Here is an 18,554-nt window from a genome sequence, read left to right as displayed (position 1 = left end):
TAGGGTCATTTAACAAGGAGGGGGCTAGCTTCCATAGTCTCGGTGGTCCAGGACTTGGGTCGCCTAGGGTGATTGAAATGGTGGCATGATCTGACCATGAAATGAGACCAATGTCAGATTTCATGACGTTTTGAAGGGTCCATTTATCCACCAGGAAGGAATCAATACGTGAATAAGATGGCTAGTGGCAAAAGTACGTATAGTCCCGTTCTGAGCCATGCTGTGCTTTCCATACATCAAAGAGATCTAGGTCATAGAGCAGGGGGTTCAAAGCTGGCCGGTGTTGACCTTTTTTTAGTGGAGGTGTCCATGGAGGGATCGCCAGTTATATTGAGGTCACCACCCATAACAATATTTCCTTGTCGCAGGCTATTAACCACCTTAAAGAGGCGTTGAAAAAAGCGGAGTTGTCTGGAGTTTGGACTGTGTATACTGTGTAGGTGGTTTGAGCGATGGGGCAAACGAGTATTGGGTATCGGCCTTGCGGATCGGTGTGGTGGTGTTGGAACTGAAGGGTATCTCGGACAGCAGTCAACACTCCATTCTTCTTCCTTTGAGCTCGAGGCGAGATAGATGGTGTGCCATACCCCTTGAGTCTGAGCGTCAGAGTTTTTGATTCTGCAAAGTGCATGCCCTGTATGAATACAATGGCCACATTTTGTTTGGTCACTTTGTAGATTAGACCGTTTTTGCGGGCTGTTTAGGCCCTTTTACATTTAGGGAAGTCTGTTTTATCAGCATTTTTTAAGGCAGTTGGTGATATCTCTTTGTGGTAAGTCAATGATAGGTGTGGGAAAGCACTCGCCAGGAGCTATTACTCACAGAGGAGTGTGGTCTTGAGTGATCGGATCAGGCTGGTCAGTAAAAAAAGTGAGTTAAAGTAGTAAGTTAAAAAAAATAGTTGGAGGCTCAAGGTTCAGAATTACTGCCGACAATTTCTGGTGGGGGGGGGGAGAATTTCCTCCAGTGGTGTCCAGGAATTCAGAGCCAGTGGATTGGGAGAGGCATTTATACACTGCAACCTGGCTATGTAGCAAATTGGGGTCATGTGTGCGGACGGGAGATATCAGGCATCTTGTATGGGACCAGTCAGATTCCATTTGGGAAGGAGGTAGTCGTCTTGGACTTTCCTGAGGAATTATGTGCCAGAGCCTCAATAGCTTGAGACCAGCCTGAAGTGTGTGCACAACATGGGTTTTACCCTGAAATATGATCACCAGCCTGGTGGGAAACTCACATTTGTATGGTATATGGTGGTTCTGGAGTGCTTTCGTGATCGTGGTTAGTTGCAGACGATTCTCCATTGTTGCCTTGGAGAGATCTGTATATAGTACAGTTGCAGTGAAAGGGTCAGGGAGGCTCGCTTGGCAGCAAACATCCCTTTTTTTTTTTTTGCGTTGGAGAAGTGTATTCGCGCGAATACATTTCCTGGTTTCTCTGCTGGGAGGTGAGGTGGTTTTGGTAGCCTATGGGCTCTATTGATTTACAGGTCTCTGTCGGTCAAGTGAGGTATTAGGGTTTGCATTATGCCGCGTACACAGGATTGGAGTTTTGGTCGGAAAAAGCTTCTGATGGTTTTCCCAACGGAATTCCGACGGGATTTCGCTTAAGCTGTCTTGCATACACACAGTCACACCAAATTTAGACCGTCAAGAACGCAGTGGCGTACAGCATGTACGATGGAACTAGAAAAAGGAAGTTCAATACCCAGTAGCCAATAGCTTCCATCTCGTAGCTGAATCTGAGCATGCGTGAGTTTTACGCGTCGGAATTGCATACACACGATTGGAATTTCTGATAGAAAGTTTTTCCGTCTAAGAAATTGAGAATACGCTCTCAAATTTTTGCTGGTGGGAATTCTGCAAGCTATATTCCCATGGAGCATACACACGGTCGCATTTTCACAATGAAAAGCTCTCATCGGTCTTTTGCTGGCTGAAATTCTGATCATGTGTACGCGGCATTAGGGATTGTAGCAATCGTACCAGCTTGGGTTGTTGTACCGATTCGGGTATGTTGCAGAATTTAAAATTATTCCTGCTTGAACGGTCCTTGAGATCTGCTAGTTTAAGGGTGACTGCCTGCATCTCATCTTCATGCTCTCTGTGAATACATCTACTGTGTCATTGTCGTCAGTGAAGAGATCAGACATTTTGTTTTCAACATGGTGAAGACGCTGGTCCTGGTGTTGTACCACGTTACTCAGCAAGGACACTTCAACTGAGAGGTCTGAGTACAATGTCTGTTTAAGGGAAATCCGCATGCTCTTCATCATCTGCTCATAAATGGGCTGGTCTGAGGCAGGGACGTTATCTATGGCTGAGGGGTGCTAAATCACAGGAGGAGGTAAGGTGAAGGGTATACTGGGGCTTTGCCCTGGGATGGCGATGCAGAGGTAAGTGGGTGGGGAGTACTCACATTTCGCTTGGGAGGGGAAGCTTGGGTGTTGTCTGCCACCGCCAGCGTGAGGAGAGAGCTGAGCTGCCTGCCGGAACCATCTTGTCAGTGGCCTTTCTGGCTGGTGAGATGAAGTTTGTCAGCTTGTGAGGCATGTTTAGCTGCTTCCTATGTTTCAGTATTGTGCCTAGTCATAGTGTGACCCGCTGGGGGGATATTTGGATGATTTGTATCCTGTTTGTCATGCTGTGGAGCCGCTATTAGCCGGGTGCTGTGCGGAACATACAGATTAGGCAACCATCCGCGATATTGGCAAGTCACGCCCTCCCGTACACTGATTGTTTTGGGTGAAGTTCTGCTGCAGCTCTGTAGTCAATATAACCTTAAATTGTGATCTTATTGCAGCAGCGTAAGTGACTAACATTGATTTAAGGTTCAAAAGGGAGAGGAAAAAGCAGCACATGGAGCGATGAGGTGTCTTGCAGTTCACAAAGCATGCTGATAGGAGGGCGAGAGCAGAGTTTCATCATTGTGCTGCTTTTCCTTTCACTGTCGAGTCACAGGGTTAGGATGGGGAGATCTGTAAGTGAAAATGAACTTCAGCAGCAAAATATCCTTACCATACAAAAGATTCTTACCATCCAAAAGATTCTGCAGGTAAACAGCTTTCTTTGTTCTATTTTAGCTTTTGTATACGTATTTCACCTGTATTTGGGTAAAGGAACTTTACAACCTATAGGACTTTTTTTTTTTTTTTAAGATATTTGTGTCCCACTGGAGAGATTTCCCTTCATGTCATGTCCCCTAGCCAAATCAGGAAGAGGGGGAGAGGAAATCCCTGATTGTCACAAGGGTCACCATAATGGGTGTCCCCTTTGGAAGATTTCCCTTTTTTACCCGTTCTGATGACAAACCGACATTTTGGATTTTCTTTTACTTTCACTCTCGGTGACAAATAGGGTAATTCTCCCCAACAGGCACAGACTGCAATAAAATCCTGACTGGAGTTCTAATTCCTCTCCACTCTAATCTAAAATTTTAAAAAAATAACTTTTTTACCTTTTTTGTTCTTTACCCACTTCAGCCCCGGAAGGATTTGCCCCCTTTAATAACCAGGCCATTTTTTGCGATACGGCACTGCATCGATTTAACTGACCATTGCGCAGTCGTGCGCTGCTGTACCCAAACAAAATTGACGTCCTTTTTTTCCCCCCACAAATAGTGCTTTCTTTTGTTGTGGTATTTGATCACCTCCTAGGGTTTTTATTTTTTGCGCTATAAACAAACAGAGGATTTTTACTTTTTGCTATAATGCATATCCTAAAAATATATATATATATAAAAAAACACCATTATTTATCAGTTTAGGCAGATATTCTTCTACATATTTTTGGTAAATAAAAAATCGCAATAGGCATATATTGATTGGTTTGCGCAAAAGTTATTGCGTCTACAAACTATGGGATAGATTTAGGAACTTTATTTTTTTATTGTTTTACTAGTAATGGCAGCGATCTGCAAATTTTTGCAGGCTGCGACATTGTGGCAGACAAATCTGACCCCAAATGACACTTTTTGGGGACCAGTGACATTATTACATTGATCAGTGCTATAAAAATGCACTGACCAATGTAAAAATGACACTGGCAGGGAAGGGGTTAAGTGTGTTCCCTGGATGTGTTCTAACTGTGGGGGGGGGGATAGGTTTACTGGAACATGACAGAGATCACTGTTCCCAATCACTGGGAACAGAAGATCTCTCACATGTCCCTGTCAGAATGGGGATCCTCTTGTTTACACTGGCAGATCCCCATTCTGTCTCTGTATTAGGCGATCGCAGTTCACCGGCAGAAATTAGTTCTGCCTGACCCACGGGCATGCTCCAGCAGTGTGGAGCAAGAGTGTGCCCGCCCATGCCGCCATACAGGTACTCCGTGCAGCTCTGCCAACCTACTGCAGTATGTGTATGTGAGCTTAAAGCGGTTATTAAACCCCCTGTTTTACTCACCTGAGCCCATTCGCTTCCACGCTGGAGACGCGCAAACCCTCTGGCCAGGGTCTTGGCTCTTGATTGGATAGATTGATAGCAGCACAGCCTTTGGCTCCCACTGCTGTCAATCAAATCCAATGACGTGGGGGGGCTGGGCGGAGTCCGGCATTCTGAGTCTATGGACGCAAATGCTGGACTCTGAAGTGCTCCTGCATGGTAACCCCCAGGTAGAAGGCTTCTCTAAGGAGGTTTTCTGATGTGGGAGGAGCCGCGAACACCCATTGGGGGACCCCAAAAGACGAGGATTGGGGCTAAAACTAACTGAACAGTGGAGGTAAGTGAGCCAACTTCAGAAATATACTAAAGCATTAGGGACACTGGGTCTTACAGGGTAAAACTTGAACATCTGGTCTTACATCATGTGCCAAAGTCTACAGCAGGGATATGTAATTAAGGGATCTCCAGCTGTGCAAAACTACAAGTTCCATCATGTCTCAGCCTCTGGGTGTCATACTTGTGGCTGTCAGAGTCTTGCTATGCCTCATGGGACTTGTAGTTCTGCAACAGCTGGAGGTCCATTAACCACTTGCCGACCGCCTAACGCCGATGTACGTCGGCAGAATGGCACGGGCAGGCATAAGCACGTACATGTACGTGATTTGCCTCCCGCGGGTCGGGGGCCCGATCGGGCCCCCGCCCGGTGCCTGCGGCGGTCGGTTTTCGTTCGGGAGCGATCCCGGACGAGGGGACGGCCATTCATTCATGGCCACCCCCTCGCGATCGCTCCCGACGAATAGAAATCCCCGGTGACATCACTTCCTCTCCTGTAATGTAAACACAGGAGAGGAAGTGATGTATTCTCTCCTCCGTGTCGGTATTTTTCGTTCCGACACGGAGGAGAGCGGATCAGTGAGTTGCACCAACACATCCCACACACAGTAGAACATGCCAGGCACACTCACACCCCCCCTTTACCCCCCGATCACCCCCCCAATTACCCCTGCCCCCCAGTCACAGTGACACCAATGTCATTTTTTTTTTTTTTTTTTTTTTTTTGCATTGGTGTCATTTGTGACTGTAATAACTGTTAGGGCAGTTAGAGTTAGCCCCCTTTAGTTCTAATGTACCCCCCTAACCCCCCCAATAAAGGTTTAACCCCGTGATCACCCCCCGTCGCCAGTGTCACTAAGGCTGGGTTCACATTGCAGCGGTTTATGAGAACGAATGTGATTCGCACCGCACTGCAGTGCAAATCACATCCGATCTCTGTGCGATTCGAGTTCAGCCATTCGCCGCACCCGCCGCACCCGCCACACCCGCCGCACCCGCCGCAAATTCGCACGGGACCCTTTTTTTGGCCCGCAGCAGAATCGGATCGCATGGGTGTTCACACCATGCGATCCGAGTTTGCAGATCGCACTGCGATATGCGAACTGATCTGGGGGTGTCAGTAACATTTCACTGACACTCCCAGCAGTTCGCATAGGGCAGTGTGAACTGCCGCCGGGAGGCATGCGATGCGGGAACCCGCCGCGGATTCGCGGCGTTTCCGCATCGCTCCAGTGTGAACCCAGCCTAATAAGCGATCATTTTTCTGATCGCCGTATTAGTGTCCCAGGTGACGCTAGTTAGGCAGGTAGGTATTTAGGTTCGCCGCAGCTTTTTATAGCGCCAGGGACCCCCATATACTACCGCATAAAGCCCCCTGATTGCCCCCTAGTTAACCCTTTCACCAGTGATCACCATATAACTGTTACAGGTGACGCTGGTTGGTTAGTTATTTTTTTATAGTTTCAGGGCACCCGCCATTTATTACCTAATAAAGGTTTAACCCCCTGATCACCCGGCGGGTGTCATTTGTGACTAATAACTGTTAGGGCAGTTAGGGTTAGCCCCCTTTAGTTCTAAGGTACCCCCCTAACCCCCCCAATAAAGGTTTAACCCCGTGATCACCCCCCGTCGCCAGTGTCACTAAGGCTGGGTTCAGATTGCAGCGGTTTGAGAACGGATGTGATTCGCACTGCAGTGCAAATCACATCCGATCTCTGTGCGATTCGAGTTCAGCCATTCGCCGCACCCGCCACACCCGCCGCACCCGCCGCAAATTCGCACGGGACCCTTTTTTTGGCCCGCAGCAGAATCGGATCGCATGGGTGTTCACACCATGCGATCCGAGTTTGCAGATCGCACTGCGATATGCGAACTGATCTGGGGGTGTCAGTAACATTTCACTGACACTCCCAGCAGTTCGCATAGGGCAGTGTGAACTGCCGCCGGGAGGCATGCGATGCGGGAACCCGCCGCGCATTCGTGGCGTTCCCGCATCGCTCCAGTGTGAACCCAGCCTAATAAGCGATCGTTTTTCTGATCGCTGTATTAGTGTCACAGGTGACGCTAGTTAGGCAAGTAGGTATTTAGGTTCGCCGCAGCTTTTTATAGCGCCAGGGACCCCCATATACTACCGCATAAAGCCCCCTGATTGCCCCCTAGTTAACCCTTTCACCAGTGATCACCATATAACTGTTACAGGTGACGCTGGTTGGTTAGTTATTTTTTTATAGTTTCAGGGCACCCGCCATTTATTACCTAGTCTCACTAGTGTACCCCTAAATTTAGGGGTGTCTACTTTCCAAAATGGGGTCATTTGGGGGGGGTTTGTGCCATCTTGGCATTTTATGGCCTTCAAAACTGTAACGCCCTTAGAAAGCCTGAAGGCGGTGCTTGGTTTTCGGGGCCCCGTACGCGGCTAGGCTCCCAAAAAGTCCCACATATGTGGTATCCCCGTACTCAGGAGAAGCAGCAGAATTTATTTTGGGGTGTCATTTCACATATGCCCATGGCATGCGTGAGCAATATATCATTTAGTGACAACTTTGTGAAAAAAAAAAAAAAAAAAAAAAGTTTGTAATTTTCCCGCAACTTGTGGCAAAATATAAAATATTCCATGGACTCAACATGCCTCTCAGCAAATAGCTTGGGGTGTCTACTTTCTAAAATGGGGTCATTTGTGGGGGTTTTGTGCCATCTTGGCATTTTATGGCCTTCAAAACTGTAATAGGTAGTGAGGAGTGAAGTCAAATATTTACGCCCTTAGAAAGCCTGAAGGCGGTGCTTGGTTTTCGGGGCCCCGTACGCGGCTAGGCTCCCAAAAAGTCCCACATATGTGGTATCCCCGTACTCAGGAGAAGCAGCAGAATTTATTTTGGGGTGTCATTTCACATATGCCCATGGCATGTGTGAGCAATATATCATTTAGTGACAACTTTGTGAAAAAAAAAAAAAAAAAAAAAAAGTTTGTAATTTTCCCGCAACTTGTGGCAAAATATAAAATATTCCATGAACTCAACATGCCTCTCAGCAAATAGCTTGGGGTGTCTACTTTCTAAAATGGGGTCATTTGTGGGGGTTTTGTGCCATCTTGGCATTTTATGGCCTTCAAAACTGTAATAGGTAGTGAGAAGTGAACTCAAAAATTTACGCCCTTAGAAAGCCTGAAGGCGGTGCTTGGTTTTCGGGGCCCCGTACGCGGCTAGGCTCCCAAAAAGTCCCACATATGTGGTATCCCCGTACTCAGGAGAAGCAGCAGAATTTATTTTGGGGTGTCATTTCACATACGCCCATAGCATGTGTGAGCAATATATCATTTAGTGACAACTTTGTGTAAAAAAAAAAAAAAAATTTTTTTTTTGTCATTATTCAATCGCTTGAGGCAAAAAAATAAAATATTCAATGGGCTCAACATGCCTCTTATCAATTTCCTTAGGGGGTCTACTTTCCAAAATGGGGTCATTTGGGGGGGTTTTGTACTGCCCTGCCATTTTAGCACCTCAAGAAATGAGATAGGCAGTCGTAAACTAAAAGCTGCGTAAATTCCAGAAAACGTACCTTAGTTTGTAGATGTGACAACTTTTGCGCAAACCAATAAATATACAATTATTGACTTTTTTTTTACCAAAGACATGTGGCTGAATACATTTTGGCCTAAATGTATGACTAAAATTGAGTTTATTGGATTTTTCTAATAACAAAAAGTAGAAAATATCATTTTTTTTCAAAATTTGCGGTCTTTTTACGTTTATATCGCAAAAAATAAAAATCGCAGAGGCAATCAAATACCATCAAAAGAAAGCTCTATTTGTGGGAAGAAAAGGACGCAAATTTTGTTTGGGTACAACATTGCATGACCGCGCAATTACCAGTTAAAGCAGCGCAGTGCCAAAGTGTAAAAAGACCTCTGGTCATTTACCAGCAAAATGGTCCGGTCTGAAAGTGGTTAATTGCTGATATCAGTGCCCCAGTCTACTGTGCCTGTAGACCAGGGATATATAGAGTCTGCATTAAAGTGCATGTAAAGCCGATTTATGAAATTTTAAATGGGCACATATATATGCAGTGTTTTCTTATCTCTCGTTAAAGCCCTAAGTCCCGTGGCTTTGCGCTTATAAAGAAGACGTTGTCTTGCTTAAAACTAGCGTGTCTTTTATATAAGACCAACCCTTTTTATTGAATTTCCTAAAGCTCTGTTCTATATCTAATAATCAAAAATGTGTGTATCCATCAGTCTATGCAATCTACGGTATTTACGGTATTTAATCCTTTGTAAACTTATTTTATGTGTCTGAACAACAGTTCCTAGTACTAAGTAAACTGTATTTAAAACCATAGGTTGTAAAAAAAAAAAAAAAACTAAACTTGTCTATTACGTCTGATTCCCTGATATATAAATCTAGAATGTAACGCTTCAGTTATTTCAGTGTGAGGTTGTGTTAAATCAGTTCCTATTTTTCCAACCTGGGAATTTAGTAATTAGCTGAAACTAACTGTAAACAGTCAGCGGGATATTAAGCAAAAGTGTTAAAATGTCATTAAATATTTATGAGAAGATCGAGGTTTAATTAGACGTCTGACAAATTAGGCCATACTGCTGTCTCCAGCTGTCTGATATCCAGTATGGCACCTTTAATTCACACATATCGAAGTATTCAGTGACTTATTACTATTCTATTTCTATTGTAGTAGCCAATAAGATCCAGTGTGAAACTTGAGTGATAATAGTGCAAGATGGATTTTGAATGCTTAGTATGGGTTACTGTGCAAAGAATAGACCAATATGAACAAGAACCCTTGATTGAAGAAATCCAGTGTTATCTAATGGGCCAGTTCACCATTTTTCATGTTGGAAAAGTTTTGAATTTTTTTTATCTCCTGCCTGTAGAAGCATAGCAATGTTATCCTATGTGTTTATGCACCTCGAAAAAAACACTTATGAAAGCAAATGCCCATAAACTGTCCTAAACTGTACAAGGGGCCACTATGAGCGCTTTTTCTGCCAGAGGTCCTGTCTTTTTTTTTTTTTTTTTTTTTGTCTGCTCCTAGTGTGCATGGACCCTTGGTGTCAGGCCAGCTTTGTAATTTTGGTAACCTTTTGGACTCTTATTGGTATACTTTTTCTTATTTATATATATATATATATATATATATATATATATATATATATATATATATATATATATATATATATATATATATATAATTTTTTTATTTTTATTTTTTTATTTTTTTACTTTCTATAAATTCAGCTAGTATAACTCATGAGCTCTTGCTGGTAGCTGACTGTGTAACCTGTCAGCTTACTGATGAACTGGCTGAAATTTGCTCAGCAACTTGCCCTTCCACCCAATATCCATAGTTTGAAAAATCTAGGAAGCCAGTTGGAAGATTGTCAGCTGAACAGCATCTGCATCCAATCGGACGCTTGCACTGTTTTGGGTATTTTAAGAGCTGGCAAAGCCAGTTCTCAAAATACAATTTCCACAGAAGGAGATTTGTCCATCCACGCTGTGTAGGTGGTAGCGTATGACCAGCTTTACACTCGCCTTTGTGCTTCTAAAGTGCCACCACTTCCATAGTTTTCCCTACTTCCAGATAATGGAGGTTAGCATACCTCAGACCGCAACCCACAGTTTGTCTAGGACCTAATTGTCCTATGGCATTGCTATGTGTCCGTTGGGTGTGTGTTTATAGACAAGTACATTTTGTGTGAAATTCACTGTTTAATGCTTTGAGCGCTTCAGTGGAAAGTGGAATATCGTGAAGAAGAGGTATAAGGAGTTATTTATGGTCATCGTTTTTGACCCAGGTTTGGCAAAGGTTTCCAGCACTCTGGGCTGAAAGAAAAAAAAAATACATTTGTGATGGGGTCACCCTTACTGCAAGAGTACAATGCTCATTATTTCTGCAGAATAGAGGAAGAGGCTGTATTGCTTACCCTAGTCTCTGTTCCAGCACTTTCCTCTGAAGTCCTGGCCTGTTAGAACTCCCTTGGCACCAAGTCCTACAACGCAGATCTATTAACCCTATATTTTATGTGAAGGAGGTATACATGTGACCACAGCTGTGAACAGCTTACAGAGAAGGCTGCAGAAACCCGGTCACACAGCTAAAGGCAGCCTACTGGAGTACAGAACAAGGCAAGAATTTCTCCTCTTAGACATAATGAGCATTTAACGCTTGCAGTACAGCATAAGGGGGCTTAGTGCAAGGGTTTTTTTTGTTCCAGCCCAGAGTTCAGCTTGAAAATAAGATAAAATGCATACATTCGATACACGTGAGAATGCAAATTCTCAGTTTAGAATTTTAGAATTTCTGTTTTAAATGTTTATCTGGGCCAAACTGGTAAAAGAAAACTGGTGGCAACTAGGCTACACAAGCCCCAGGATAACAGTTAACAATAAGCAGCCAGTCTACAACACTGGGAACCACTTTGAAAATGTGTTTCTGCACCTGTACTACCACTTCGTTATCGTTGCTTTCAAGGCTTACTTTTTTCAGACTTCGTTTACTGTTCCTCCACCTTGATGTGGATGTTACCGATGGGCTGATAATGTCTCAACTTCTGGAGAGCTCAGCAGCTTGAGTTCGCTCCCTTTTTGGCGACCACTCTGCTTTTGGACAACTTTGTGTTGGTACTGGCCCTTTTCCCCACACTCTTTCTCAGGTGATCACTCCACCTGATGACTATTCCCACAGTTCTCTTCAGAAGTGAGCAAACTGCAATAAACAGATCCTTCACCCCTTTTCAATGCAGACAGGGCATTCAAGCCAAATTGTCTAGCAGCACAGTAAGTGGTGGTAGCATCCAGACACAACAGTACCCGATTGCTGTTCTGTACAGTTCAGTTATAGCTGTCTAAAGCAGCATGCTGACTTCTTTGTATAATTTTTAGGACAGCACCCATGTAAAATGTTTGGTGCCAAAACAGTGCAGCATCATGCCCCCCCCCATCCCCCATATGCAGTATTTGTATTTAAACATAATTATTAGGGTGAAGTAACAATGTCCAAGTTATCCTTGGACCATGTGTATTTTTTTTCTAACTTACCTGTGGCTAGTTTAAAATAAAAAGTATTAAAGGTATTTGTGGTGTTCCAAGCAAACCAATCAAGTAGCAGATGTCCTGTTTATGCGTCTTTAGTGAAATGAAAGAATCTGATTGGTTGCTATGGCCCCTTGTTTTCTCATTAGCACATATACGTCTGGCCCTATGCAGGGTCCAAGATTGCCGTTGATGAACTCAATATAACCCGCTGGCGTGCTATAATTATTTTGCGTTACTACTTGGATTCCTCGTGTGTTAACCATATATATGTTACCATATAACAATGTTAATTTTCCGCTTCTTATGGCTTTGTAGTTGTTGCTTTTAGCGCTCATTTACTCGCTGAAAATAATTATAAAATTGTTATTGTCTGGTTGGATGGCACTTATCCTGAAGAAAAAATACAATTTCCACTAGCCTGCAGCTGCATGCTATTAGTATCATATAATTTTAATAGCCCCGAAGATCAAGCATTTTCTGCTGGTCTAAAGTCTTTATTATTACTAATGTTGTTAAAGATCGTTATCCCCAGCAAGTAATTTAACATTCTAGGTTTAAAGTAACAGCAACAGCTGAGTATAAGCCCTTGTACACATGGTCGGAGATTCTGACAACCAAATCCGTCGGATTTTGTCCGAAACTGTTGCATACACACGGTCGGACAAAGTTGTCGGAAAATCCGACGTGATTATGTTTTGTTACGACGGGACTACATTCACGCTAGTAGCCAATAGCTTTGGTGTAGGAATTTGATCTGAGCATGCGTGGGCACTTTGTCCGATCGGAATTCTCTACACATGATCGGAGTATGTCCGATCGGAGCATTTTTGTCGGAAAATTTTACTGGCAAGTTGGAAAACTTGGTCAGTCGGATACTCAGACGGAAACAGTCCGATGCAGACCACACACAGTCGGAATATCCGACAAAACGATCCGATCTGACTCATTACGTCGGAATCTCCGACCGTGTGTACAAGGGCTAAGTATTTACTGGCAAGCAAATATTATAGAATATCTATCATGAGAGAAACTTGGTCCCCTCCATTGCTCACCTTTTCACTGGAAAATGCTAGTTGCTTGGCTGTCTTGCTTGGCTCTTTCTCTACCACTCGCCTGAAAAAAAAATTAAAGCAGTCTAGGAGTTTCTCTGAACAACTGACTTGCATGCCCATTCCAAGTATTTGACCCAATACTGAAGAACATGAACCATGGCAGCCCTTGTTTACTTTAAAGCAATGTTTCTAAACCTTTTTCCAGTCAAGGCATCCTTTAAAATTGTGCACAATCTCAAGGTACCCCATTCTAAAATGTAAAAAAACAAAACTAATAATTTTACAAGCGCCACACACTTAGAACACAACACTTAGAACACAACATTAGAGGTAATTTATTTTGGGTGTCCAACTGGTATTCCAGCTTATATTCTTCATTTTATCTCCCCCCTTGCAGCTAACATAACCCCAATGCTGACAGAGGTGGGTGGGGGGGGGGGGGGTGTCAAACAAAGATGCTGTGTAGGTGCATGATGTGGTTATTGTCAACCAATGACATCACTGGCGGCTGCCCTGCACAGTGCCCAAGGTTTTAATGCTGCACAATGAAACACATGGCTTTGATTAACAACAAAGACTTAATCAACGCACTGGCTTATACACAATTTGGGGCAATTTTTAGGCATTTTTCCAAGGCACCCTAGTTGAAAAAGGCTGCTTAAGGGTGACACTAAACTCTTTTGAAAATAGTTTTTTTATATAAAATAAATACATGCATTATGTTTAAATAAACACAGAATAAGCCGTCTATCCCTCTTTGTGTCTTCTTTCATATTCAAGCTTTTTTTTCTTCTATTCTCTGACTTTCTGTTCTAGGGTGGCTATGTTTGTTCTCCACGCCCCCTTTTGTTTGTGATATAATAAATGAAATAGTGTTTTTGGTGTGTGGTGCTCAGGTGAAGTGCAGTTCTGCTTTAAGTGGATCTAAATTGAAGTAAGAAAATAATTGTAGGCAATTCAACAGACATCTGTCCTAGCAAGGAACCTTTTTTTTTTTTTTTTGTACAGCAGTTACTGTGGTAACTGGTAGAAATATGCAAAATATCACAGAAACAACTTTTTTTTATAGTGTGTTTATCTTTTTGTGCTGTGTCTAATAAAATTTTCAGTTGATAGTTTGTATTTTCAGCTTCTTTATTAATCTGTCTTTCAGGAATGTCGGGAGCAGATGGGCCCTGGACCAAGCCAAGTACAACCTGATAAATGAATACTTTTTAGTCGGGGTGACAGAAGAGCTGGAGGATTTTATTATGTTGCTGGAGGCAGCATTGCCCCGTTTCTTTAGAGGTGCCACTGAACTCTACCGTTCAGGTAATTAGGAATTACCAATTTTGTTGAGTATGAACTTAGGTCTGGATTGTAGCAAGAATTCCATTCATTGCTAAATGCTATTCATATTCATGCCCCAGAGAAATTACAATTGGAATCTGATTGGATACCATAGGATGCACAAATACTGTTCTTCCAGACACATTTTGGGGTGATTTTTATCACATTGATTTAACGTTGGAAGACTTATCATTTACAAGCCGCATAATCCTATGCGGGCACAAGTAAAGAACAATGGGTAAACAGTCCCAACTGCCCTGTGCTAAGAGGATTTTAATTCCCCACTAAACATCAGAAACCATCGGGGATGGCTCCCATTCTTGTGATCACTATAGCTATGGCACAGTGATCATATTCAAGCTTGGAAGTTAATTTACTAAATCTACTGCATGCAGAAGGGCCTGCAGCCTAAAGATGAACATGCGCCTCAATTACAATACAGTATGAAAAGGCTAATTACAAAATGATACTTTATTTTTTTTGTCTTTTGTCCATTTTCATCTATAATGAAAAAACAGAGCAGGAATTTTCAACAGTGTACCAAATAGCCTCATGTCCTTTAGGCAGGCATATCAAACTATAATGTACTGTCAACTTACCCAGTGTAGACTGACACTGTTAAGTTTGGCTTGGGCATCTAGGCTTCAGTTGCTTCTGTTCAAAAAATGGTTAACTTTATTTGCCCTACGCTAACCTCCTTGTAGTACTGCTCTAAGATGGGAAATGTGTATGATCCCACTGATGCTCAGGAATGGGGTATCGGCATGAAATGCCATCATCCAGTATTGTATCGCACACTTAGAAAAGTCGCCGTTCTCCCCTCTATGACTAAGGCCCAGTTGGTAGGGCAAAACAAGTCAGAGAGCATGGCTTGTGGGGTGGTGCAAGGCTGAGGCTATCTCATACATGTTAACTACTGTTTTGGGAGAGCTGCCATTTTTCTAAGTTACCCTCAGGTAGTTTCTGATTTGGAACAAGTGAAAATTATTACCTAATGAAAACACATTTGTCTCTGCCCTTCGTTAATAAATCATTAAAATAACTGCTAAACTTGATGGCTTAAATCTACCATTATGTAGCAGGAATTTAGGTTGCAAATCTAAAGGATAGCTATGACTTAAGACTGAATAATAATGAAAACATGAATGCTTAATTTAGGATAAGGGTTAAAAAAAAATCACATTGTTTGGAAATACCAGTGGACTTGGCAAATTTATGTATCAACAGATGAAGCCACAGATATGGTGAGTAGATAAGGTCATCCCCCAAAACTCCCAAACAAAGTGAAAGGTTGTGATAGAAGCCAAAGAGATGCCAACACACTTTTTGAATGGTCTACAGCATTCAGTAGCAGAGACTGGAATAAAGATACATCAATCAACATATCAAGTGCTTTGCATATTAATGGAATCTCCAGGGGGATTGGCATAGAAGGACCAGTTACACAAAAACAACCATGTGAAAGTATGTTTGGAATTTGATAATAAGCTTGAAAGTAACTCATTCATCATGTGGAAAATGTTTTGTGGTCAGATCTGGGATTGCCTACATAAAAAAAAAAAAAAAAAAAAAAAAAACCTTACACCAAAGTATAGTGGTGGTAACTTGCTGTTCAGATTTTAATTAGTAGAGACTGTGATTTATGTTAAAAATTGAATTGAGAATGGATAGTAAGAACGGAATAATACTTTTTGTAAATGTGTCTTTCTTTTAATAAAACTTAAGGTTGGATATTATCCAAGATTGTAGGATCTCCAAACACAAGGCCGAAGTAATATTGGAGCGACTCGAGAACAAAAACCTGATTGTCTTGTTAAGGACCAGTCAGAGCCCTTCATTTTATTTCTTTTGAGAATTTGTGGAACTATTTTATTAAGGGTTCATGCTAGGGCTGCAACTAACGATTATTTTCATAATCGATTAATCGGCCGATTATTTTTTCGATCGGATAAAAAAAAAACTGAAAAAATATTGATTAATCGTTTCAGCCTAGTTCATGCACACGGGGCTTGCGCAGGCATTTTAGATGCCTGGCATAATTTCCCTCACCTGGGGAGCTGCATGTGTTGCATACAGCCTGCCATACAAGTGAAGGACTATACACGGCCATGCTCTTGTAAACGCAGAAGAATTTTTGCATACGGAAAATATGCTGGATGAGTGCGCACGGGTAGACATCAATGCAAGTTTCTTGGTCTTTGCCAAGAACTGAGCATCTAAATGGGCAGTAATAACCCCATCCCAATCCTACTATTTGTCCTGCTCTTTTATCAGACATGTGTTTCACTTGTTCACTTCACTAGTTGTCTATCAAATAAACATGGAGATCACTGGATGGGACTGGAGCTTAATGACATGCTAAGAGGGAGTTGTAGAAAGACTTTGCCGGTTACAGAGGTCAGAGGTAAAGCAAGAAGGTCATAGAAAATCCTAGGACTGCTGGAAGGAAAGATGTAGAATCTTCATGTTTGTACTGTGTTCCAAAATGCTTATTCGGGTACTTAAGAAATAAATAAAAAAGGGAGAATGCTATGGACTCCCACACAGTGAAGTTGGGTGAAAACAAATTAAATATATTTTTATATGACTATGAGGTGTATTAATTAGAGGCGAGTCTACTCTATTAAAAACGTCTGAAATGGAATTCAAGCATAATAACTTCTTCTAAATGTTTTATCTCCCCTCCCTCCTCCTACCTCTACTTGTGTAGAAAAAGATCTGTATACTTACTTTTTTCGTCCACTTTGGTGTGGTCACATGATCCTGCAGCTCTGGCTCCCCTGCATCAGCAAGCCACAGCTGTAGGGGAGAGGAGAAAGTGCCAATAATGGCTGAGTCATGGGAGTCGGAGCCGCATGAGCAGGTGACCAGACTAAAAAAAGGTAAGTATACCTATCATATGGGTAGACAGGAGGAGGGGGGAGGTAACCTTTTTAAAAATGTTTAGTGTTAGGCTTGAATTGCACTTTAACGCCAAATTAGTTTTAATGGTAACTGACATTTTCATGCTGTAATAATTTGCACATAGTTTAGCTATTTCCCTCACTTGCTTTTGCTGTATTTTTGTATCTACAGGAAAGAAGTCTCACCTCCGAAAAACAACAGAAAAGAAGGCACCATCAAAGGAGACTACTGCAAAGCTTCAGCAGTCGGACATATGGAAAATGGAGAACGAGTTTTATGAGTTTGCACTTGAGCAGTTTCAGTTTGTCAGGGCACATGCAGTGCGGGAAAAAGATGGAGAACTCTATATTCTTTCACAGAACTTTTTCTATGAAAAAATTTACCCAAAGTCAAGCTAAGGACACTGTGTGCTGTTAGTTTAATGGACTACACCTTTGTTCATAAGGCTTTAATTTCAGGCCTGCAGACTCCACCAGTAATTATACCTGTGAGACGGTTCATTGATAACTCGCTAAGGTTGTCATCAAATGAGCCATATCAAATGTTCGGTACTAAGAAAATAAGACCTTGCAGTGATCTCCTTCTGCCACAGATCATGCTGATAAGTACAACACGTGAGAACTCAACTGTAGCAAAATGGACACTGGACAGTCTGGAATTACACTGTACATAAAAAAAAAAAAAAAATGGAACTCTAGATATTTTTTTTTTAACTTGCAAGTGTCCAAACGTCTCTCTGATTTATTTTGTGTTCAGTTTCAAATGGCTGTTATTGATCATGTACTTTCCACCTGTGAATATTTAAACACATTGAAGAGCTCTATCAGACATTCTGCTGTGTAACTTGTCCATTTTTACACTGGTGCTTAATTAGTAGCAAGATGGCTCCTGGATTTAAAATCAACAAAGCAGTATTTTTTGTTTTTTTATTTTACCCTTCTATCTATAGACATTATAGAAAGTGTTACACTTTTTTTAAAAATAAAGTCATTGTTTGGCTCATGTTACTGGAAAAATTCAATGGCTCAATATCATTCTCAGAAAGTATTACAGATGAAACGTCATAAAGTCTAATATGGTTCTCCTCATTTGCCAGGAGAAAAAGCTTACATATTGGGGCAAAACTATGCTTTTTGAAGTCACTAGTAGTTTTGACCTATGTTTTTCAACTTTACTGAAGTATGTATTGCTTTATTAAAGAAAAGGTTTACCAAATACCCTTTTGAAGTGTACATTCATCTTTAGCCACCCCTAACTGTATATAAATTAGTTTATACATGAGTTTTCAACCTTTTTTTTCTAATGCTTTTAATAACTATGGACACCTGATCTTCCCCCCTAATGAGTTTTGTTCCTATTCCAAAACCATGTGCTCACAATTAGTGTTCCAGTTCATCCCAAAGGTGTTTTGTAGAGTAGATTTCAGTGCTGTGTGTCCACTTCAGTTCCTCCGCATCAAACCATATGTATGTGAAATGGAAAAGGGAAATGACCTGGAAGTTG

The 18,554-nt window shown here is 42.0% G+C and overlaps 1 protein-coding gene across 1 annotated transcript in view; it reads left to right on the top strand.

Moving 5' to 3' along the window:
* HS2ST1 (heparan sulfate 2-O-sulfotransferase 1) overlaps nucleotides 1-18,266 on the top strand; it is a 231,905-nt gene extending 213,639 nt beyond the window's left edge. Inside the window, exons 6-7 of the mRNA XM_077452962.1 lie at nucleotides 13,972-14,129; nucleotides 17,223-18,266. Of these exons, the coding sequence (XP_077309088.1) occupies nucleotides 13,972-14,129; nucleotides 17,223-17,449 (385 nt within the window). The 3' untranslated portion in view covers nucleotides 17,450-18,266. The remainder of the gene's footprint in view (nucleotides 1-13,971; nucleotides 14,130-17,222) is intronic.
* The last annotated feature ends 288 nt before the right edge of the window (nucleotides 18,267-18,554 follow it).

This window comes from Lithobates pipiens, unplaced genomic scaffold (assembly GCF_037356315.1).
Source record: "Lithobates pipiens isolate NorthernLeopardFrog02 unplaced genomic scaffold, aLitPip1_a1.2 Scaffold_23, whole genome shotgun sequence".
Taxonomy (NCBI): domain Eukaryota; kingdom Metazoa; phylum Chordata; class Amphibia; order Anura; family Ranidae; genus Lithobates; species Lithobates pipiens.
The sequence above is the reverse complement of the archived record's forward strand: the minus strand, read 5'-3'. Positions and strand labels throughout refer to the sequence as shown.